Source organism: Tamandua tetradactyla, chromosome 20 (genome assembly GCF_023851605.1).
Source record: "Tamandua tetradactyla isolate mTamTet1 chromosome 20, mTamTet1.pri, whole genome shotgun sequence".
Classification (NCBI taxonomy): domain Eukaryota; kingdom Metazoa; phylum Chordata; class Mammalia; order Pilosa; family Myrmecophagidae; genus Tamandua; species Tamandua tetradactyla.
Window position 1 is genome coordinate 55,359,929 of NC_135346.1, and position 24,649 is coordinate 55,384,577.

The following is a 24,649-nucleotide window of genomic DNA, read 5'->3' on the forward strand; positions in this document are numbered from 1 at the left end:
CTTTGAAGCACAACACAGCTGCGGGGCAGACCCGTCTCCCCTTCCAGATCCCTCTGGGGCGGAGCTCGGGCCCGAGCACGTGACGCCTTGGAAGCCACCTTTACTGTGGGCAGTCCGCCCGGTCACTTGGGGCTTCACGGGTCCTCACTTCGACGCCCAACACCTTGACTCTTTACCGCAGTGCACGAGGATCCCGTTTTCTTCCGCGAGTCCCCACATGCTCCTCCCGCAAAGCCTGATCAGGGAAGGTAAACATCGATGGAATCCTTTGCCCATACAAAAGATGGCGAACTGCTGCGCTCACTCTGGGTACAGGGAGAGGGTTCCAGGAGCAGGGCCTCACTGGGCGAGGCGTAGACGGAAGGGGCGTCCCTCAAGGTAACTTTTCGACCTTCCTGGGCGGAGACCTGCGCTGAGGGGGTGTGTCCGGGCCTAAACCCTCACAGATGATTGGTCTTCCCGCCGGTGGGTGGGGTGTCCGCAGTACCCCACCCCTCCCTCTTCGAACCGGAAGTGTCTCTCGGTCTATCCAGCTGGTTGTCATTTCACTCGGCTCGGTCCTGAGGAGAAGGACTCAGCCGCGGCTGCGGGACCGGGGCACCGGGAGGCGGTGGCGGCGGCGGCGGTAGCGGCGGCGACAGCCGAGGAGGAAGAAGAGGAAAAAGGAAAGAAAAAGAAGAGCCAGGCGGAGTCCGCAGCAGCGACGGCGGGTACTGCGGAGCGGGGGGGAAAAGCGACCGCGGCGACGACGACGACGGCCCAACAACCGTGAGGAGAAACAAAAGCCTTCTAAATTATAGTTTTTAAAAAATCTGGGGGGAAAGAGAGAGAGAGAGAGAGCAAAAGGGGGAGGTCCTTCTCATTTAGAATAACTGCGGTAGTGGGTGTTCCCCCCCCCCCTTTTTTTTTCTTTTTTCAAAATTTTAATCCCCCTGCGGAGAATCGAACTGAGAGAACTGAACAAACCGCCCCTGGGTCCCATGAGGGAAAAAACACCCGGAGCCGCAGAGAGGGGAAGAGGCAGAAACCGCAGGACCTTCCAGGTCGCCCCCTTGCTCCCCGCACCCGCGGTCCGCCAGCTCGCCCTCGTCGAGTCTCGCTAATCGCTCCTGATCACGAACCGCCCCCAGGAGGGAGAAACGGGTGTTCCCAACCCATTTCATGGGGGAGAGGAGGCCGGGGGCAGCCGAGGATCAGCGACCGCAGCAAGATCTGCACCCGGAGCCTCAGGAACAGCCTCAGAGGCCAAAACTGCACCCTGTGAAAGCAGAAACCTCCCAGCGATCCTCCCTCCATTAGTCAATGTCGATTTCCTCTCCCGCAACCAGGAATTCACCTCCCACCCCAGATAACCTAATATAATCTATATATATAAATATATAATATATAATGTTCTTAAATTATTCCTGATTTTTTAAAACCAAGCTGCCAAGAAAAGAACGTATTTTCCCCTTAGCCCTGTTCTAATTTTTATGTGAGTGAATCTAAACTGCTGAGGAAGACCATATGTGATTGTTAAATTATATATATATATATATTTTTACTCCACGCAATGCTTATTCTTCTACATCCGTAGATGCTTGAGAAGCTGTGCTTTTGTCATTCATGTGCATTTTCCTTTGGAAAAAGAAAGCGCCTATTTTACTAACCAAAGACTTGATTTTTACCCTCTTCATTTTATATTCCCTCTTAGAAATAAGCTCAATTGGATTCATGTCAGTGTTTTAAGAGATTTTTTTAAAATTATTTTTTAGTTTTTTTTTTCTTTCTTTCTTTCCCAGAGACCGGAATTCCAAATCAGAACTGTTTAGGGTGGGGATAAGCTGTGATCTTTGGAGTTAGCTATAAGTAAGACATTTCAAGCAAAACAAAAACAACTTAAATTTTGGGTAGAGGAAAAGAGGTGTGAGAAATCAGGCTGCTGTTTTTATCGTAAGATTCTGATCCTAAAAATAATAAATGGGGGATTACGGGTTTGGAGTGCTAGTGCAAAGCAATACTGGGAATAAATCTGCTTTTCCAGTCAGATTCCATCCACATCTGCAGCCTCCACACCATCACCAAAATGCCACCCCCAGCCCTGCTGCTTTTATAAATAATAACACAGCTGCCAATGGCAGCAGTGCTGGGTCAGCCTGGCTCTTTCCTGCTCCAGCTACCCATAACATTCAGGATGAGATCTTGGGGTCAGAAAAAGCAAAAAGTCAGCAACAGGAACAGCAAGACCCCTTAGAAAAGCAGCAGTTGTCCCCCAGTCCAGGTCAGGAAGCTGGAATACTGCCTGAAACGGAGAAGACAAAATCTGAAGAAAACCAAGGGGACAATTCTTCAGAAAATGGCAACGGGAAAGAAAAAATAAGAATTGAGTCACCAGTGTTGACAGGGTTTGATTACCAAGAAGCCACTGGGCTAGGTACTTCCACTCAACCCTTGACGTCTAGTGCATCGTCTCTTACTGGGTTCAGTAACTGGTCAGCAGCAATAGCGCCTTCTTCTTCTACAATAATCAATGAAGATGCAAGTTTCTTTCACCAGGGAGGGGTCCCTGCTGCTTCAGCTAATAACGGTGCTCTGTTGTTTCAAAATTTCCCCCATCACGTCAGCCCTGGCTTTGGAGGCAGCTTCTCCCCTCAGATCGGGCCCCTTTCGCAGCACCATCCGCATCACCCTCATTTCCAGCATCATCACAGCCAGCATCAGCAGCAAAGGAGGTCTCCTGCCAGTCCCCATCCCCCGCCTTTCACACACAGAAATGCTGCTTTTAACCAGCTGCCTCATTTGGCAAATAATCTTAACAAACCCCCCTCTCCATGGAGCAGCTACCAGAGCCCTTCTCCAACACCGTCTTCTTCCTGGAGCCCGGGAGGGGGCGGATATGGTGGCTGGGGAGGTTCTCAAGGCCGAGATCACCGCAGAGGGCTGAACGGAGGAATAACGCCCCTGAACTCTATCTCGCCTTTGAAGAAAAATTTTGCAAGCAATCATATTCAGCTCCAGAAGTATGCTCGTCCCAGCTCTGCCTTTGCTCCTAAATCCTGGATGGACGATAGCCTGAACAGAGCTGACAATATTTTTCCTTTTCCGGTAAGATTATGTTCCATTTATAGGTTAAGATGAATTAGGAAATAGTCATGGTGTAACCAAGAGATTCCAAATTGTCCTTATTGACTTCAAAGCTCTTAGATAGGAAAGGAGTTAATTACCAGGCATCAGTTTAGCAGCAAAGGAATGGAATTTGGAGCAAAATATTCAGCTCTTTCTTTGACAGTTTGCTGATGGTAGCCTTAATCTTTCCATAGATAATAGTATGAATTGGCCTAACTGTGAGTACCAGGTAGCTGGTAATAGTACCATTATTAACTATATATACCCTTTTGGCCCTTTTGGCCTGGCTAGAGAATTGGGGGATGGTTTATTCATACTTATTTCTGTGATAATAATATAAAAGTATAGATATATTTCCTTGTGGAAACTAATGAACCTTCTATGCCCATCTACAATAACTATGTAATCAAAACAAAAAAGCACTTTTTTTCTCCACTGTTCAGTAGAGATTGGCTGAAAACCAAGATTGAATTAGTTTTCTCATCAGTTAAATTTTAAACCTGGAACCTCCCTGAACCTTAAAGTTTGAACAGTGTGAACTGATCAGTTCAGCACTACCACTTCAGCCTCTTTGCAAATTCTGGCCTGTCTTGTGTTAGTGAGGACTACTAATGAAAGAGAAATCATCTACATCTTCTCTTCATTGCAATTTCTTTTCCAATACTGTGAAACTGGTGATCTGAGAATGACTCTTTTATTATGCCTTTCACCACCCATTTATTTATTTTTCATTGTAAACACTTGGGTATAGAAAATTAAACTGTTCCTAAAAATAGATCCAGGCAAAGATCACTTGCCTGACCTGGGTCACATTGCTTGATGTTTTCGAATTAATGAGCAGTCAGTTTAGTAAGCAGAAACAAGATAGGGAAAATTTTGTGGTTAATTGAATATCACATGACCCACTAAATTTATATATTTTGGGGCCATGAGAATTTTGTAAATGTTTAGGAAATTTATATAGGGTAATGATAGCTATATTGAATCAGTCCTCATAGGGAAGAATTGGTCTTCCCCTTAAGGGAAGAACTATGTTATTAGCCCTATTTTACAGATGAGAAAATTGAGCATTAAAAAGATGAAATAACTTGTCTAAGAGCATATAGCTGCTAAGAGTACAACTCTAGGTTAAAAAAATAAGGATTAAAATACATATGTACGTATGTGTGTTTACATACACGTGTATACCTGTGGTACAGCTATTTTAGAGATCTTTCTGCAAAGGCTAAAGCAGATTACAAAATAGTTGCAATGTTCAAATGTGACGTTGGCACAAGCAGAATTATCTGTCTTAATTAGTTGTTCAGGGAACGTTTGCTAAGAAAACCCTGTATCATTCCTAGGATTTAAATATGTATTCCTTCCCTAAGGATTCAGGTATAGTGGTTAGAATATATGTTCAAGTATTTGGTTAGATTCCATTTTAGTTTTTTTTATATACATTTTTTTCCACAAAAGTAACAAAAAGCTGTTAGCAGTCGTTTTTAGAAAGAGATTTTACTCAAATTGAAGAGCAATTCTTGTGCTTTAGTAGTCAGATTTTTTTTTTACCTGCTTTTGTAGTCAGGTAAAGGCTGTTTAAGACATTGGCAATCCCCGTGAAGTCTCTTATTAAAAAGTTGCTTCTGATATCCCTTTGAACATAAATTTAAAGAAAATTCAGTGTAAAGATGACTCTTATGAATTATTCATATATTGCTAATTTTAAAAATCTAGGATGGCATGCTGTACATTTTAAGTGGATTAAGATATGGCTCAAAATGGAATGCACTTTTCTTTATTTTGCTGCTATACACTGACAGAATGAATTTCTTTTGCCCATTCTCATATTATTGAATTTTGATAAAGGTTTGCTTTGTGGAAAATGAAAATTTTGGAAAAATAAGTAAACCATACTTATTTGCCAATCACTAGTATATGTTTTTTTTCCTCTTGGAGGTAATGGAATGTGTTTTAACGTGTAATCTTTGTGACCAGATAGTATATTTAGAGCATAAACTGATTTATGAAATCAAGTAAGATAGACAAAGATTGATTCTGAAAGATCTTGTTAGAAATTAACTCTTTTTTTTTTTTAGGATTGTTCTGTATTATCCAGAGGTTGGAAAAAGAATGGATTAGTGTATCTGACTTAAATATGATAGGGTTAGGAAAAAAATTGCTGACTTATGCTCCCCACCCTACCCCCAAATTCAGGAATTGAATTCAGGAATTGACGGGCAGGGAGCAGTAGGGGTGGCTTGAAAGTCACGAGACAAATAAGTGATCAGAAAAAAATCTTTTGTGACAAGATGCTCCTAATGCTTTTGAAAAAAATCCTAAGAAGTAAGCTGACTACAGTGGTACTTAATTACATAAATACAATTCTGTTTGTGTGTGTGTTTTAAACAATAATTCTTTTGAATTCCCTTTTTGGCAAAAACTTCCATTTGAGTTGATAAGAGTTACTTGGTTATATTTGAGATGAAAGAATTGAAACAACATTTAACTTGACGGGGAGCCAGGAGGCCTAGGTTGTGGTCTTGGTTCTATCAGTATCATCACCTTGGATCCCCAGTGCTTCATAAAATGTGCAGTGTGGCGTAGGTGATCCCTAAAGTTCCTTGTGATCTTTCAGCAACTGACTGTGAAATTGACTTAAACTGTGACAACCACAATTCACACTCTTCTTTCTAAACACTCTTATGACTTACATTTATTTCCTCAGGAGCTATTAATTTTAGGAAAGAAGGCTTATAGATACCAGCAATTCAATTTCTCTTGCTACTAGAAAGTATTCCTTATAGAGAGCACAGAAATTACAGAACAGAGCTTACATGACTACATGGTAATACTGATGACTTTCAAGCAAAGGCCAACGTGATATTGTATATTAAAAGGAAATAATTTATCTGAAATGTAACTAATTCTGGGCAATGCTTATTTCAATTTTATATGAATCACAGTGATTTTTACATTTGTTTACTGCAGCATTGGGTATATACAGTTGATTGAAATTAATAACACTTTTAATTGAGTTTTTTTTTTTTTTTTTTACATGGGTGGGCACCGGGAATCGAACCTGGGTCCTCGGGCATGGCAGGCAAGCACTCTTACCTGCTGAACCACTATGGCCCGCCCTTTAATTTAGTTTTTTTAGCCAGTTGAAGTTATCTTTACTTAGAGCTTGAATTATATGAATTCAGATGGCATGCCTCAAATCCTGTTTTCAGATACAACTAAAGTAATGAGTATTTAATAATAGCTAACGTGGTTATTGGGTTCTACGTGTTTTACATGTATTAACTCATTTAATTCATTTGATGGCCCCATGAGGTAGAAATTAATATTATTCACATTGTGATATCAAGACACAGATTTGGCTCTTAACCACTGTACTGCACTGCCCTTTCATGTAGACATACACAGCTTAGGGGATGTGGTAAGAAATGCCTCCCAGAAGCACATAAGGCAAGAGAAAAATAATTTTATGGTGAATATTTGATATATGATGATCAAAAACTGATTGTAGGTATTGTTTATGAAGTGGAAAATAGAATATATTTGCTTATCAACTTTAAAAGACTAAACTAACATAATAGTCGATTAAATACCTTTTAAAAATTTTTGAATATATACTCTATTCTAGTCCTGAGGTAGGTGCTTTCACATATGCTATCTCACTTCATATACGAGATTTATCAACCCTGTGAGATTGATAATGCTGTCCTGATTTCAAAATGAAGAAGTAGGGTCCATATTCATGTGGCTAAAGATGTGATTTGATCCAACTATTCCATCAAAGACATCCTGGAATTTGGATGGTCAAACCAAATAACATATTGGGGGACCTGCCAATAACTACATTTGACTCTAGCGCTTTTGGAGGGGTGCCTAGATTTTCTTCTGTCCTTACAGGAAAGTAAAGGAGAATTGCCAAGTATATATGCTGACGCTTTCTTATCTGTAGCTCAATTATGTTACCACCTCCATTAGCTAAGAACTGAGAAGTTAAAAAAAAAAAGGAAAAAAATCTATGTCACAAGAACTGTGTACTAAAACTTATTGATTTGAACTTTAGGTCCTGACTTAGAGCTCTTTTGCTCTTATTTTAGATACTGTCACCACAGATTTGCTAAGTTGTCTTAACTAGGAAAATAATTCATATCACTTTAGTAAGTCTTTTGTTGTCAGTTTATTGATCCTTAAAATTATATGTGGCATCTTATATTTGTCCATAGAAAGTTATTTCATTACTTCAATTCTGAAAGCTGTGGTCAGTTATTAAAAATGATCTAAAATACAACCTCGTTGCATTCATCTCTGAATATAGTCCCAGGAAGGATCTTCGGATAGGAAGCATTTTCTTTTACTTCATATTTATTTATATTAGAAGGAGGAAACTAATTTTTTAACTGTAAAATATGAGTTGAATGGCTCTAGCAGAATTGAGATATTGGAAAAACTTTGGGAAAAGCTACCAGATGCACATTTCCTTCTCTTTGTAAAAAGGCCTTTTAATTAGATTTAATTGCTTTTCTAATGGAATAGAAACTTGAGTGGGGTAGAGTTTTTTTATTTCTATTTTTTATTGTTATTGTCTTCAGAGAAGCCACAGAATATGATCAACACATTGCTACAACATCTTTCAGGAAAAACCTGTTTATTGCAAGCCTAATGAATGTGATCACTGCTAGTTGCAACTAGAAATGTGCTACTTAGTTCATGAATTTAAGCTTTTGAGAGCAATCCTTATTGGCATCCATGAGAAAGAAATAAAGTAGTCTTGTAATTAATAGCTGCCTGGTTGGAATTTTATGTGTATTTTTTTTCCACATAACTTTGATTTATCTCGCTATCAAGAAAATTAGTTTGAATATCCACTATTACATTTTTTCATCTCAGCACTGAATTGTTTTTGGTCTCATCACAGATAAGGTAATGTATATAATATATTTCTTTAAGGCAGGGAGCCTATAACATGAGCAAACATTTTAATTGTTCCCTACAAAAGTCATTTTATTTTATATTTGTTATATTTAAGTACTAGCAGAAATTAAAGTATATTTTTGCCATGATAAATTTAGAGCAATATATAATTTTTTACTTCACATTTACTGTAGATTCTCGTCACATTTTAGATTTTGAAACAGGAGAAGTTCCATTTTCTCATATTCAAAAAAACAAGTGGATGGAAAAGTAAATGTGTAAATCTTATTTTTAATCAGTTTCTGAAGGTGAAGCGTTACTAAAAGTCTATTTAGTAAAAAATACAGTAGAGTGAAGCATAGACTCTGGATCCAGGTAGGCTTAGGTTTGACCATGAACTCTAATTGGCAGTGTGACCTTAAGCAAATCACTGAAATTTGGAAAGACAGTAGTTTATCAGGATAATACCTAACTTGAAGGTTTTTTTGTGAGATACCTTAAGTATGTGGCCAGATTAGGTAACTTAATTATTTTAAAATTTAAAATCTGTTTATCTTCTACATGATTTTTTTGTAAACCAAAAATTTCTCTAATTAAAAAAAATTAAAAATCTAGCTCCCTAATATTGAGTAAATTCATAAAATTAAATTAGTTACAAATATAACTTTGGCCCCTCTGAAAAATTTTGACTAGCCCTTAGTATTGCTTATCTTATTATATAGGCTTTATTTCTTAGGGTATTACCTTTGAACAAGCTGGGTGTAGCCCAGGGCAGATAAAGCATTTACTAATAGAATTACCAATTTTTTTGAAGAGAGGTCTTATAATTGCATGTTTATATATATAGACACACCATTATCAGTAGTTTGTACTTTGAAATGTTATTTTAAGACACGGAATTTAATAGAGATTTTAATTTTAATGAAGAATTTGTGATTTTTTTTTTTGTAAGAGAGAGGAAAAGGTAACCATGGAAATTTGAATTGGGTATATTTTGGTTTTTATCATGGAATTTTTTTGTATTTTAGGTTTTAATATATTTAACATATATTTATTGAGCAACTACTATGTAATGGGCTGGACACAGAGCCAGATATCTCATAAAAATTATTTTGATTTGGTTTATGATGTATTTCTGACCTGGGCTAATAATCTTTGGGTGATACTGAACTTGTAAGAGGGAGTCAGTATATAACTGGTATATGGCAATATGAAGTTAATTTTTTGGGGGGGATACAATGGTCTGAGAGTCGAACCCAGGTCTCCTGCATGAAAGATGAGCCTTCTACCACTGAACCACCCGTGCATCCTGAAGTTGATTTTTAAGTAGAATTTTATAAGCAGACATATCATTTTTTTATTAAAGTCATTGTACATAAATAATATTGTAATCAGGCCAGATGATACTCCCTTTTTCTCAAACACTGCTGAAAAATATTCAGTGATGAACTGATGATATTTTCTCTCTTTTGGTAAAGTTTTTTCCCCATTTCTTTTTAGGTTTTTATACTGGGAAAATGTACACATGTTCAATAGTAGATAAAATTGTGTACTGAACAATTGTCAGCTCATGGACAGTTCTATTTCATTTATACCCCTACCCACTCTCTCCTTTGAGGTTATTTTGAAGAAATTCCCAGATACCATATCATCTGGTTCACTATGTGTTTTCAAAAGACATGGGGACTTTTTTCTCCAAAAATGTTAAAAGTATTTTTCAAGTTGCTTTTTAAAGAAAGTGGTGAGAAGAAGCAAGGTTCCTATTTCTGCTCAGCCTGTTCCACCACTTAACCTGGAGTGATCTCTAAGGAAACCGCTATTGGTCTCATCTCCTTTCTGAGTGGGAGAGAGCGCTGGTGGTCACAAAGGCCACGGAGAATAGAAAAAGAAATGCAACTAATGCACAAAACGTTAGCTAGTGACCAAAGATTTGAGAGTCATTTGTACGGTTTTCCTCAGCCCTCTCCTAGGTTCATGCTTCTGTGGACTTGGGGATAGGACCTCTAGGAGGAGGAATGAGAGAACAGGACAGGGGCTGAGAATTCTTTGGTTGTATTTTGTTTTTGTGTGTGTATTTTTAAAGAGGAATTCAGATGTTTGAGGTCTTTTGAGGGCCTTTGGACTTCATCAAACTTTTTTATTTCTTGGTCTTATTCAACCCACTAATGCTTGATATATTCTGTAGACCATGTGCTGACATTATATGAACAAGGCAGACATGATCCTTCTCCCTATGAAGTGGACAGTCAAGTGACTTTTGTTTTGTGCTGGAGTGTTGTGGAGTGCATTCTGCCTGGGGACGGTGGAAAGCCTAGGAGGGGCATTTTGGGGGGTGGGAGCTGTGAGGGCCCAGGAAGCTGGGGACATGTTGCTTTTAGAGATTGCTGTCATGACTCACAAAAGAGATATCAAGGGTTGCAGGACACAAACCTTAGTTTAGGAGTAACAATTGTGCATTTGAGTCCCTGTTGACTCTGAAACTCTGACAGCCAGCAAGCTGCCAAAGACAGAGGAGTGGCCGGAAGGGTCTTCATGGCTCCATTCCTTAGGGCTGAGTTTTAGTACCGGCTTTCTACTTTATCCTTAAACTAATGACCTCTTGCCCTGAGTAGCTTAGGAGGTATCTTACTTAGCTTTGCAGAGAAGCTCATTCTTATCTCACTGATATTTTGGGGCTCAGAGGCTTTGGGTCATTTTGATTCTTTTTGAAAATGCGCAGAAAATGGTGTGGAACAGCTGAATGATTCAGATACATCCAATTCCTAATTTAAAAGGTTAGTTTTGGGCCATTTTGCCATTGTGCCGGAGAGAGAAGAGGTAGTGGGAGTGTTTATTGAATGGATCTGCTGACTGCCAGGCATTGTGCACATGCTTTCACATTCTTATCTCATTTATCACTCACCACAGTCTTATGAGGGAGGTATTATTATCATCCTCGTTTTGCTCCTACATCCAAGGTTCAAAGATGGCACAGTTTCAAGATCACTTACTTGGAAGTGGTGATTTGAATTCAGGTCTTGTCATAGATTTTAGATTTAATTATTTCTCTCTGCCCAGCAGGGTGAGAATGAACAAATAGTTAACAACAAGAAGTAGGGAGGGGTGGGGGTGGTGTCTGTTGATTTAGTCAAATCTAGAAGGCCTTTTTAGTGTTTTGGATATTTTGAGGTTTTATTTATTTATGTATTTATTTGGATATTTTATTTTTAATACATGTAAAGCAGTGATAAGAAATGCTTATCACCTTAAAGATTTCTAATGCTCAAAATGAGCGTGGCTTATTTAGTGAAGGTGTAATAAAATATGTTTTTCTCTTAAAGGATTTTTGGAGACAGCTGAATCTTTCATTCACGTGAGACCCAAATGGCACTATTGACCCAATTGGGATAATACACTGAAGAAACATTTATTCATTTAGTTATAGTTTATAATTTTATCATTTGGTAGTCTAAATCTGTAAGACGCTTTGCCTTCATTAAAGAGGTCATAATGAGAGAGTAGTAACTGAAGAGGAACCTGCTGAGAAATGTGACATGCTATTAAATGTGGTTCCTCCTACTTCAGATAATTACCTCTTTGACTTCAACCTTTGACACTAGTTCTTTAATCAGGTCATGTATACAATGAAAGATTTCATATCTTGCAGGTGTTACTGGAGTGAATTTTCTAGGTCACGGCAAGACTCATGAAAACTGACCATTTTTCTTAGCTTCTGCTCTGAAATCAGATCTCCGAAGTTTGAATCTCACCTTTCCACTTACTGTGTGACCTTGAGGGCAATTAATTACCTGACTTCTCATAGTTTCATTTGCCAACTGTGGGGTTTATAATAGTATCTGTTCACAAGAAGCTTGTGTGTAGTGAATGTATGTAAATGATGTAATGTATGTAGGGTGCACAATTCAGAGCCAGGAGGAACATTGTAGTAACTTCAGTAATGGTAGTGATGAAGATTATGGGCTTGCTGTGTGCTAAATATATGCTAGAGTCTGTGGCTATGGAGATGAGTGGGTGGAGCTCGCAGTCCGGTGGGGAATAGTTGAAATAGAGGGTGTCAATGTCATGTGGCGTCTCAAAATGCTAGGGGAGCATAGGAGAACAGTGATTGACTGCCTGCGTAGGAATGGGAGGGCCACTTGGATGTAGAATCTTGAAATTTGACTATCTAGTCAACTCTTGATGAATTGTGGGCATAAATATTATCTAATCCAAGAAGAATATTTACATCTTGGCAAATCTTGGATTAAAACTCCCATAGTTACCTTTGATTAATTATGGGCTCTACTGTCATCCCAAACTTCCTGTTTATTTTAGCAGCTGATGCATGGGCATTGACTTTTTTATAACCAAAACATTTTCCTTTCCCTTCTTCACCAAGAAAAGTTTCACCAGAAAGAGAAACTTCTACAGGCTGTTACAGATGCACAGGTCTGAGAGATGACAATCATGGTGATGGATGTTTTTTAAAGAAAGAGAATGAGTGAAGAGTGGAGCTGAATCTTGGCTTTGATTTTTAGTAATGTGATTACATTGAATTTAATTATATTTTGTGTTTTAGATCAGTCTGGTAAAGCCAAAACACACAAACTTCCAAGATAAAAAGACAAGAACCAATTACAGAGTGGTGGTAGAGGTGGGTAGAATGGGGTATACTTCTGATGAGAAAATTAGGCTGAGGAAAGTTACTGCCTCTGAACACAAAATTTAGCTGTAAGCAAGTACAGCAGCCAAGACAAAAATGGCACATAGTGTGTTATGACGCTTTCATTCTCTAAAGAACAAGAGTGAAACCTTTTTTAGAGTAATTTGCCCATGGGTCTTTAACTGTGGGGCATTGATAGATATAATGAATTATCCCTTATAACAGATTTTACAAGAAAATCCATAGATGTTTAACAAATAGCAGATACTTAGTATTTTCTATTTATTAAAATCTGAGCTCAGAGTGCTAAGTTTTAATTCTATAAAGGGAAGCCAACAGGAACCAGAATATACTATATAGGTTTTTGATTATGTAACTTTATAAATAGATAGAATCTTGAGGATTGAGTAATTAGCCTATTCTTTGTTTAGACTTCTTGAATAGAAATGGCCTTCTAGAACTTTTGACCACAGCTTGAAATGGAGGAGACATATCATTAATGAATACCTGAAGAACAGGTATTCTATATTGTTGAATGAAAAGAGATGTATGCTTAAGATACTAGCTATAGAGACATCAAAGGATGATGTTTTGTTGTGAAACTGAAAGCACCAGATATATATTTTGTTTTTAGAGGTGAACCATTCATCTCTTAAGGCTTTTCTCACCGAGCTCTTCTATTTGTAGAAATATTCCAGTTTGATTGAAATCTCTTTCCAAGTTATGCACTTAGAGCTTGAAAGAAAGGGCTTTAATTCAGGGTTTGAGAGCAAAGCCCTTCTCTTCATAAGAAAATCTTAGGGTGGTTCTTGTGGAATTTTTCACTTAAGCTGGATTGCATCACAGCTGATCAACCAGGATGTAGGCCACCAATTACACTCCTAAGTATCTAGTGAAGTTAGTGTTTTAAATGAACTTGCTTAACAAAGTGGTCCTCAAAATGTGGTCCCTGGCTTCACTTGGGAACTTGTTAGAAATGTGAATTCTTGGATCCTTCCCAGACTTACTAAATCAGAAACTTGAGGGGAGGGGGAAGGCAATAATCTGTGCTTTAATAAGACTTCCAGGTGATTCTGGTGCATTCTCAAGTATGAGAACTACTGGGTTATGATTATCTATCTGGGATGTTAAAAAAAACAAAAATCGCCACAAATGATGATTTTGGTTTGTGACTTAAATGACAATTTAGTTGTTCTTCTTGATAGTAATAGACAACAGGTTCATCTGCTTCTGATGGCTGCTTCTGGAATATTATGGAAGGCCATCTCATCAGTAATGGGCTGATACTGGTCTTCCTGTTTTGGCCTGGTAGGCAGATTAGTCAGGTGCATGTTAAAAGGACGGATCCTAGAGCACTGTCCTTTGAAATAGAGATTTGTTTTGTCAGAAGGTTATTTCTGTTAACTTTGATTTTCACAGTATGGTTTTTCCTTTAGAAATTCTCCCATGAAGTAAGCATGACAGAAACTGAAACCACTTACTAACCTGTAACCCAGTATATTAAATATAACAGTTAAGATTACAAACTAAAATGATGTGTAAGCACTGTAATAAAGTTGGCTTTGCGAAGCCTTGAAAATAATTGGTGCTTTTTTCTTTTCATTCATGAGTATTAAGTTCACATGTTTTAGAGTCAGAAGATCTGGATTCAAATTCTGTCTCCTCCATTTACCTGACATTGATTAAGTTATTTGATCACTCTAATCTTTAGTTTCTTCTCTGTAAAATAGGGTAATAACTGAACATACCTAATTGTACAGCATTCTTATGAGGAATAAATGAGATTTATGCAGATAAAGCAGAAGAACTTGATAAATGTTGGCTGATGATACTATTATTATAATTGTTACTATTACTACCACTTCTACCCCTGTAGTAAGCAGACAACCTAGCGATACACCTGGGATAGGCCTCTAATTTGTGTGCCTCACATATCTGTCATCCGAAAGGAAAGAAGGGAGATAAGGCTTCTGTTTCTCTTATGTTTTTCGTATCTCTGACATCATCCTTTAGTACCCTTTATATTTTGTTCATTATTTCATTCATTATATAACATTTGAGTTACTGTTTGCCAGTACAGTCATGCTGTCATGGACCTTAGTGCAGACCGCCTCATTTATTTATATGTATGCCTTAATTCGTGTGGTCTTCTGACTGCCCAGGAATGCATTCTACCCAAGAATGCATCACTTCTTTGGAGTTGGACTTGAGCTTGAGTCCTATGCAGTCACCTGACTATGGAGTAAATGGTGTGGATTTTCCTTAGCCTCAGTTTTTATCATTAAAATGGAAATAGTAAAATCTAATTTGTATGGAAACTTGAGGATTAATTAAAACGGCATGGACATGAAGATTAATTAAAACAGCATTAATAAAGTGCATGGAATAATGTCAGTTACAGTAGATGCCCAATTAAGAGGATTCTGCTTTGCTTACGGTTTCCCTGGCCATAGTGTGTTAAAGCAAATGTTCTCTGTGTGTTTTGCTTTAAATGCGATTCTTTGACTTTTTTAATCTGCTATCAGGACCTCACCCCTGTCCAAAGGAATTGTTTTAAGTAATTTTTTTTCTAAAAAGCGCTTGTATTTTGCATTATGTGTAGATTAATGAAAATGTGGCACTGTCTTAAGACTCTATGGGTCATTGACCCTTGCCTTTTTATGGAAAAAGAATGCTGAGCTTTGGCTAATCATTTTCATTCACAGTTTTGGTTATTGACATAATCAGTGTCATAATTTAAACTATAGCTCTTGGGAAAAGCACATATCTTCTCAGAATAAATAAAGCTAGAATACAAATGTATTTTGGATCTAGGAAAGTGACATGACAGGTCTAAATAAACCCTTCCATTTTACAGATCAGAAAGAGGTCTAGAGAATAAACTAGTCCAAGTTTATTTTACATGGCAGAGTTGGGTTTCCTGGTTTCTAGTGCTCATTCCACTGATTTATGCTGATGTTCATATTTTGGGCATCCACATGAATCCACTCAAAAAATGTTGTCACTTAACCAGGTTTTTATTTTATATTAATTTTCTGGAAAATGGATCCTGAAAAATGGATCATTATTCATAAGTGGTTATGATATTTGGCCCAATTAGCAATCGCAAAGGGAATGATTGAAGAATAAGTATATGGAAATCAAACCATTCCTTTCCACTTGATTTTATACTTTGGTTATTGAGTGGAAAAGCCAGAATTGCTTGTGGTGTTCTAATACCTTGGTTTATTTATTTTGTTCTCCATATCTCTACCTGCTTCCTAATAGCAGAGACACTTGCATTTTAGTTTCTTTTTTTAGATGTTAGAAATGGGCAGAAATGATCATTAACATAGTGAATCAAGAATGATAAACTTTGGACCCTCTCTGAGAATAGATTGTTTACTTGACAAAATATGTAGCTTTTGAACTCCTTGAATTGCCAATGCATTGTACAAAATCAATTGTTAATAAAAATGTAAAGTTGTTTATAATAACTATAATTGCTACTAAGGTTGGGCTTTAGAGAAGAATAAATATTAGAATAGTATTGGCAAGAAAGTGTTACTTGTGCCATTAGCCCTTCTACACTTGGCTGTTACTGTATCTGTCGAGGCACTGTTTCCTCCTGAAGCCGTGAAGAACCTGAGAATCCTCAACACATTGCATCTGAGAGTCAGTACCAATTGAATGAGGTTTATATATTGGTATTTACTTGTTGCTTCTGTATTAAGTCATGACAAAGGAAGAATTACTATCTGTGTAAAAAGATAGAGAGGTTTTTTTTTTACCATTCCACAAATCGTTACTGAAATATTAAAGTTTCATTTGGAATTTTAGTTTTAGTGTACTCTACCAGTTAGATGTCAGTGGTTACTAACTTAGTAAAACAATTTTTGTGTTCCAGGCAATATGCTAGGAGGTTTGAATTCCGGTACCTCATTTGGAAACTTATAGGTAAAATGGAGGCTTTTTGGCTTCCTGGAAGCACTTCTCATGAAGTAAACCAACTAAAACAAAAACATCTGTGTTGTATTCTTTATCAGTTGCTTCTCTTTGTTGCTCTTTTTATTCAGTTATTGGCAAAATGAAAGTTCTAGAAATTCATAGGGTTGCTTACCACCTTTGTTGCATAAGAAAGAATACTAGGCTAAATTTCTTTTTCCCCATTAAGTTGTTTTGGCAAAAGAAAGCCTGCAACTCGGTAACAGGAAAGGGGAAATATAAAAACAAAACTTAAGGAAGTTAAGAGAGAAGAAAATATTTTAAACGTTTTAAAAGTGCTTGAAGGAGTTCATTCATTCATTGATTTAGCAAACATTTGCATGCTTTTTTACCTGCTAGGCCCTGTGTGAGGCTCAGTGATACAGAAATGTAGGACAGTGTTTTTTCAACCTTTTCCACATTGTGGCATACATAGAAAAGGATCATACTGAAACAGACATCATCTGCCAGGAAGCTCCTGCCACAACAGGCCCTTCTGGACAGTATGAGGGCTGAGCGGATGATATCTTGGTTCACTGTAACCTGTCTGAGGCATAGATGTCGGGAACATTTGATGCATGGCATAGTGCCTGCTCTTGGAAATTTCACAATTAGATTACATAGCCAAGTGAATATACAGCAAGAATTAGGGATTCCAAGACTGGTTTTGTTTTGGATGGCCTCATCTAGTTGTGGTTCATAGACTGTTGAAAAAAGAACGAATCCAGATACAATAGAATGAAATATTGTAACTGTTAATTTCTAACCCTTCAAGTTAAGCCTCAAATTCACTTTGCTGTTCCTAAAAATAGGCAATAAGGGTTTTAGTTTAATATAAAGCTTGAGATACGGAAGGATAAAAACAGAACTGTCTCTGTCCTTTTGTGAACACTGACCCTTAGAAAGTCTAATTCTGGCTAGATGTCCTCCTGCCTCTCTATAAATCATGTAGAAGAGATGAGGACAGCCAGGAAAGGAAAGATATTGAGAATAGGTGGGAAAGATGTTCTGGAGTTTGGCAGACCAGTCTTAAGCAGAATAGCATGTTAAAGCATTCTTCCCCAAGTCCCAGATAAAAGCTTGCAATACCCTCTGCTTCTTCCAATATAGGTTTATAACCAAATATAACTGCCCATGACCTCCTCAAGTTGTAAAGGTAGAAAGTTTGTACCATAAAACAACTCATTCAGTGAACTACTGAATATCTCCTGCGGTGGAGTGGGGTCAAGAGGAGTGGTCCCTATTGCCAGGAAAATGGTAATAACACAGGATGGTAAGTAGTATGAAAACACAGAGGAGAGATGCCAGGTTGATTAAAAAAAATGCTTTCAAGTGGTGGAAATGCTCTATCAACCTGAGGATTCTAGAGGTTAGCCAGGAAATTGAAATTCCAACGAGTTTTACAAATGAGATCAAATTAAGAGGTAAAATATTATTAAAAGCCAAAGCTTGAGTTAAAAGTGATGAAACAGAAAATATGATTGAAGGAAAGGTTATATAGCATCCTGCTTGCCAAATTCCTTTGTAAGGTTCTGTTTCTTATACTCTTGCAGTATCTTGCATCTCTATTTCTAACATGGCTTAGAAGCATACATACCTACTTCCTTTCAGAGTTTAATTTTAAAAGATTTTCATCTCCTATTCTTAATTTATCAAGCTAAACTTTAATTTTAGTTCTCTCTAGTAACCTCTATTCAGAACGGCAGAACAGTTTGGACATTGTATATTTTTGGATTCCTCACCCACTGTTTTTTTTTTTAATATTTTTATTGATAAAACAACATACAAATATCAACATTCTCAACATACAAACATTCCATACACGGTGTACAATCAGTGACTCACAATATAATCCCATAGTTGTGTATTCATCAGCATGATCGTTTTTTAGAACATTTGCATTACTCCAGAAAAAGAAATAAAAAGAAAAAAGAAAAAACTCATACACACCATACTCCTTACTCCTCCCTCTCATTGACCAGTAATATTTCCATCTACACAATTTATTTTAACCTTTGTTCCCCCTATTATTTGTTTATTTTTTTAATCCATATTTTTTACTTATCTGTCCATACCCAAGATAAAGGGAGCGCCAGACATGAGGTTTGCACAATCACACAGCACATTGTAAAAGCTATGTACAATCATCTTCAAGAAACAAGGCTACTGGAACACAGCTCTGTAGTTTCAGGTACTTCCCTTTAGCAACTCTGATACACCATAAACTGAAAAGGGATATCTATATAATGTGTAAGAATAACCTCCAGGATAACCTCTCAACTCTGTTTGAAATCTCTCAGCCACTAACACAATTTTTTTCTCACTTCTCTCTTCCCCTTTTTTGGTCAATAAAGTTTTTTCAGTCCCTTAATGCTGGATCCCAGCTCATTCCAGGAGTTCTGTCCCACGTTGACAGGGAGATTTACATCCTTAGGAGTCATGTCCCACGTGGTGGGGGCAGGGTGGGGAGAGCAGTGGGTTTACTAGCCGTGTCTGCTTAGAGAGAGAGGCTACATCTGAGCAACAAAAGAGGTTCTCTGGGGGTGACTCCTAGGCCTAATTTTAAGTAGGCTTGACCTATCCTTTGCAGGAATAAGTTTCATAGGGGTGAACTCCAAGATCGAGGGCTCGGCCTATTGATTTGGCCTATTGATTGCTTGCAAGAGTATCAGAAATTCTCTAAATGGGGAAGTTGAATCTTTCCCCCTTTCTCCCAGTTCTCCTAAGGGGACATTTTAAGTACTTTATTCTCTGTCCAGATCACTCTGGGATTTATCGGGGCATCACACTAACCTGGACAAACCAACAAAATCTCATGCCCTATTCAAGATTCCTTGCACTCATGGTGTTCAGCTAAACTGACCATACATGTTAAATTGGGAAGTGCATGACCCAAAATATAAATTTTGTACCAAATAAACATCTCTCCCTTTATTCTAACATTTAAATTAGAGTTTTAAGATATGGACAATATCATCCTTTACCCAGTCTTCTGATCTGTCCCATCCAGATTAGCTTCATTCATATCTCTACTCGATGTCTGATTACTTTTTCAACTTTTTAAACAGTTCTTGTATGGGGTGCTGCTGACTTTCATAGCTTCAGAGCTCTAACTCTGAGTCTCAGGTGTGACATAAATATCCGAAGTTATGTATTTGTTAATTTTAATAGCAGCAAAATAAAGCCTGACTTTGCAAGTTGAGATTGTAAGAAAGAATCACTGTGTTTGTATATGTATGTATATATGCAAATATATATGTATTTTGTTTGTTTGTTTGTTTTCTCAGCCAGATTCTAACTCTAATCAGTATCCTTTTATCCTTTATTTACCAGAAATAATGATTGGGTTGTTTGAGGACCTACTAACTTGATGCCACGGGAGGGGGATGGGGAATAGAACCTGCTTCATCAGGTTCTCCTGCACTTCATTACTCCAAATTTATTTTTATATTGGGGGGGCGGAATTCACCGGAGGTATTTTTATGTAGATGTTAAGGGGCAAGGAGGGGTTTGTCTACTTTCTATATGGATTATTTGTTTTAAAAATAAATCTTTAGAGAAAATCAATCACTGACCGTCAATGACAGCCTTAGTAGTATAGAGAGGAATAAATCAATGATATATCTTTATTTTTTAAAGAAAGGTTTAATTTGTCTTTGCCGTGATTTCCCAGTGATATTTATTTGGGGATTATTTGGAACTTGGTGTACTTATAAACATTTGATGACTATTTTCAAACCTTGGCTTATAAGAAAATATAACTATTATGACTACTGTGTGTCTGTGCCAATTTAGTAGGTAACTGCTAGAACAAGTTTCGAACGTTTTGCCGGTTATTGCCATCTTAAGTGGCAGGAAAGGATTAAGAATTTTATTTTTACATTTATTAACTAATATAAGAATTAGTTTTAATTATTTCTACTTTACAAATAAAAGTAATGCTTTGGTTGAAATTATTATCATAAATCATTTTCAAATAATACCCTTTGCCGAGCCCTGTGTACTTTTATGGTTTTTGATGTCTTATAGTGAATTGCCACTAAGTAAAAATTATTACTAAGCGATATAAAAAAATTGCTGTATTTTGATCTGTGTCTCATCTAACGCAGCTTATTTTCTTCTTTTATATTTAAATGCTGTTTTAAAAAGTGGTTTGTGACTGTTTGTGTTTACAGGATCGCCCCAGGACATTTGACATGCACTCACTGGAGAGCTCACTCATTGACATAATGAGAGCTGAAAATGATTCGATTAAAGGTAACTTTGTAACTTTAGAAATTCAGTGATTTGCTTTTAGTAAACAGTTAAAAGTGTATATTATTATATAATAAATCTGCTGAATAATTTGAGATATATTATGGATTCATAATATGTGTCCAGTAAGTTCATCAATGTTACCTCTTTTTTATTAAATACTCAAGTATATTTGGACATCCAGAGTAGGCCCATTACAGTGCCGATTAAGAGTATGACGAGAGTATTAATTGCTAAGGATGGACAGTTAACTGGAAAGACATGAACCATACACCTCATTTTTTATCTTAGGCAAACTGCTCAGTGCCCCAAATGTATATGCCTCCCTACCCAGGCCAGTGACTGTAAATTTGGAAGAGCTCATAATGTTGATAGATTTTTTTTTTTTTTTTACCTAGTTTCACATCTCAAAAGTTTCTAAGTTAAAATGAACTTTTGTAATTCTTGAATTTTTTTTATGTTAACAAAAAAGTAATACTATTTCTACTTAGATTATGGTCTCAATCTGTCACTACCTGGGTGTGCTATCTTGAATAAGAATTCAGTCTGACTGAGCCTCCGTTTCCTCACCTTTATAATAAGGGACTTATTATAAATAAGGGATTTATTATGACCTGGAGAGCTTTAAAAATAAAATACAGATGGCTGGGCCCCACCCTGTCCTGGCATAGTATTTTTTAATGTCTCAGGTGATTCTGACATGCAACCAAGGTTGAGAATTACAAGACTAGTGTTTTTTAAAGGCCCTTCCAGCTATGTCATTTTACGATTTTATGAAGGCCCCACAAAACAGAAGTTTTTTCTTCATAAAAATCTCAGTTACTAGAAAGCACTTTTGTTTTTTGTTTTTTTTTTTTAAAAGAAATTGGGAATGCTTGGTATTGTTAATCATCTCACTTCATTCATTCATTCATCATTCATTCAATGTTTATGAACCTGCTTCGTGTCAGACAGAGCTTTGTATTGGGGTCAAACATGACAAGGCAGCCTGTGCTTCAGGTGGTGGCTGGTGTTGCTTAGTTTTCCTTTGAGTTAAATTTACCATATTAGTGATGCAGCAAACTTAAGTATTTTTCAACAGACTAATAGTGCTAACATTTTAATGAGGAAAGCTTTGGGGGATCTGGAAAGATAGGAAATAATCTGTGAAAAAATATGCATCAATTTGATGAGATAACTTTAAAATGAACAAACATTTTAAAGGTCTTTTCTGAATTCCTCATGGAATTCTGATGGATGAGTCTGTAATCCTAATTCTACTGTTTCTGTCGAAAGGTGATGTCTCACTCAGAGTTGACTTTATATATGCCACTTTTAGCACTCTGAATTTAGGTAGTAATTAACCCTTCTTTTTCTCATTAGAAAAAAGGGTTAGAAGTACCAGAAAAACTACACACTGTTCAAAAGTAGCTAGAGGAGAAATCTGAGTAAGGTCTGCAGATGTACCAATGTCATGTCCCAAGTTTTGAACTGTAGTTATATAAGACGTGGGGGCAGTGGGTAAGGTACACGGATCTCTCTATGCTACTTTTTGCAACTTGTTATGAAATTATAATTATTTCAAAATTAAAAGTTAAATGCAAAAAAAGTAAATAAATAACTTAAAAAAATTCCTAATGTATGTTCCTTTCAGCAGTCTTTTTTTTACAGCTTCCTATATGCTAGATACCAGAGATAATAAATAATTAGAATTCATTTTTCATGATAAGTGACTGGTTTTTATCGGAGAAAAATGCAGTTTACAAACAGCAGCAGGTGAAAATGATTTGCTATGTGACTCTTAAGAAAAAAGCCAGTACTTAGGTTAGATACAGTTGTTTATATACATTATTCTGATAGGATTATCAGTAGGGATTCTTTGGTTTATCACTTTTAGAAGGGCATCTCTCTCAGATTTATTTCTTCTATCCTAGTTTGCTTTAAAAATTTCTTCTTACCAAGCTTTACTTAAGTTTCTTTAAGCTGATTCTGTAGGGATGATCAAAAGTTGAGTCTGTCGACAGGAAATATTAAATCTCACTCTCATCTATTGACCCAGACTTAGTCCGGGAATATGAAGGTTTTATAAAACTGTGCGGCAGCATGGCAGAACGGAGTCAGATAAATCTGGATGCAAATTGCCACTGCCACTTAACTTCAGTTTGTGATAGTGTGAGGATTCAGTGATATGATGCATTTATAGCAACCAGCACACTGTCTAGTTCATAGGAGCCATGCAATAAATGATATGTATTATCATTTGGTAGTACATCACTACCAAAAATGTAGTTTTGCTTAGGGGAATACTTCATTTCCTGTCATAAACTCTCTTCTGATTTAAATAAGTGTTTTAGGAACACTATGCTTGATTTTAACAGTGGTTCTATTGTAAGACTTTGTTTAAAGGTGATAATAAAGTTGAATGCCTTAAGAAAGTAATGCATTGTCCTTTTCAAATAAGCATCTAAAATCTGCTTATCCATTTGGAAAATATATAAATAGCCTTTTCATATGCACTGTTTGTCTACAAACAGTTGACAGAAAAAAATGGGCATTAGTTCTGTGAGATTAGTAGAGAACAGTATGCTTTTCAGGGAAAAAAGTATAAAAACTTAATTAAGAGGATGAATTTGAGAGGTTTTTTTTTTTATCTTCCCTCATATGAAGTGAAGGCAACTTATAAAATTTGTTTGGCTTTTGTTTTCCTGTTAAAAATTATTTCATAAAATATACTGAGTGACTCCATTTATTTTTAATCTTTCATTTGCAGTTCTTCACTGATAGGTAGTTTTCTGTTTGTATGTGTTTAAATAATAAAGCCTAAAAATTGATACAAAAACTCCAAGTTGAATAAATTGGCATGGCTACATTATTTATTTACATTTTTAAAAAAGACAAAATTGAATTTACCTTTTCCATTTGGTGGAAAAATAACTTTTAATGTTTAAAAAGTTTATTTTTGCCACCAATAGACAAATGCCTAATATGTCTAGGAACCTTCAAATACAGAGTTTGAGTTTCTTTATGAATAAATGTTTTGCTGATTCCAGCTGGCTTGTTGGAAACCTTTATCTTTTTAAACAAATGCTCAAAAGAATACCTAGACTTCATTTAATAATTTATATATATATGTATTTTTTTCAGTTTATTTTAAAGCTGTTTGCTACAATTTTAAGACTGCTATCATTTTCTTAATGTACTGGGGTTTTCTTATCTTCATGTCCTTTCTCTGGTCAGCTGGCATGTCTGCACGTTATTTCTATCCATGAGATTGTATGTTGTCTTCTCTATAACCAATGTCTATGGCAATCTCAGAAGCTCTTCCCCAGAGACTGATTTCATTTTCTTCACTGCACAGCACACCCAGTTTCTCTCAGGCTCTTGCCTAAGCTAGAGGCTGATTTTGAATTTCCATCTCCCAGGTGGCTACGTGAACATTGCTGTATTATTATTAGGCTTATCAAACATTTTCCTCACCTGGACAGAAAAATCTCCTTTTACTATTGTAGGTGCTGAGATGATTATTTGGGGAATATTGTATCTTATTGTTATTTGTGTTCTTTTCTGGCCTGTGAAATTGGTACTTAATGTTTAGAAGTAGAGCACCATAAAATAGATTAAAACCACGTGCAAATACATCTGTTTTCAGCCTTCTGAAGCACAGGTTGGACACAGTCAAAGGTTCATGAAGTAGTAATGTTCAGTGTATAGTAGGAGAGACCTCTGAAAATTAAAGAGCTTCTTATTTTTTTTCTTTCATAGTTTATGGAATGGTAGGAGAAGGGAGATAGCTCTGGA

At 36.7% G+C, this 24,649-nt stretch overlaps 1 protein-coding gene across 6 annotated transcripts in view; it reads left to right on the top strand.

Moving 5' to 3' along the window:
* CPEB4 (cytoplasmic polyadenylation element binding protein 4) overlaps positions 1-24,649 on the top strand; it is an 87,424-nt gene that overhangs the window by 14,184 nt on the left and 48,591 nt on the right. For 3 of the 6 annotated variants that reach the window (XM_077137674.1, XM_077137676.1, XM_077137677.1), the window contains exons 1-2: positions 529-3,084; positions 20,794-20,875. In XM_077137674.1, coding sequence (XP_076993789.1) covers positions 1,960-3,084; positions 20,794-20,875 — 1,207 coding nt within the window. In that variant the 5' untranslated portion in view covers positions 529-1,959. Of the gene's footprint in view, positions 1-527; positions 3,085-20,793; positions 20,876-24,649 lie in introns of those variants that run through there. The other 3 variants (XM_077137673.1, XM_077137675.1, XM_077137678.1) reach the window with 2 other exon arrangements.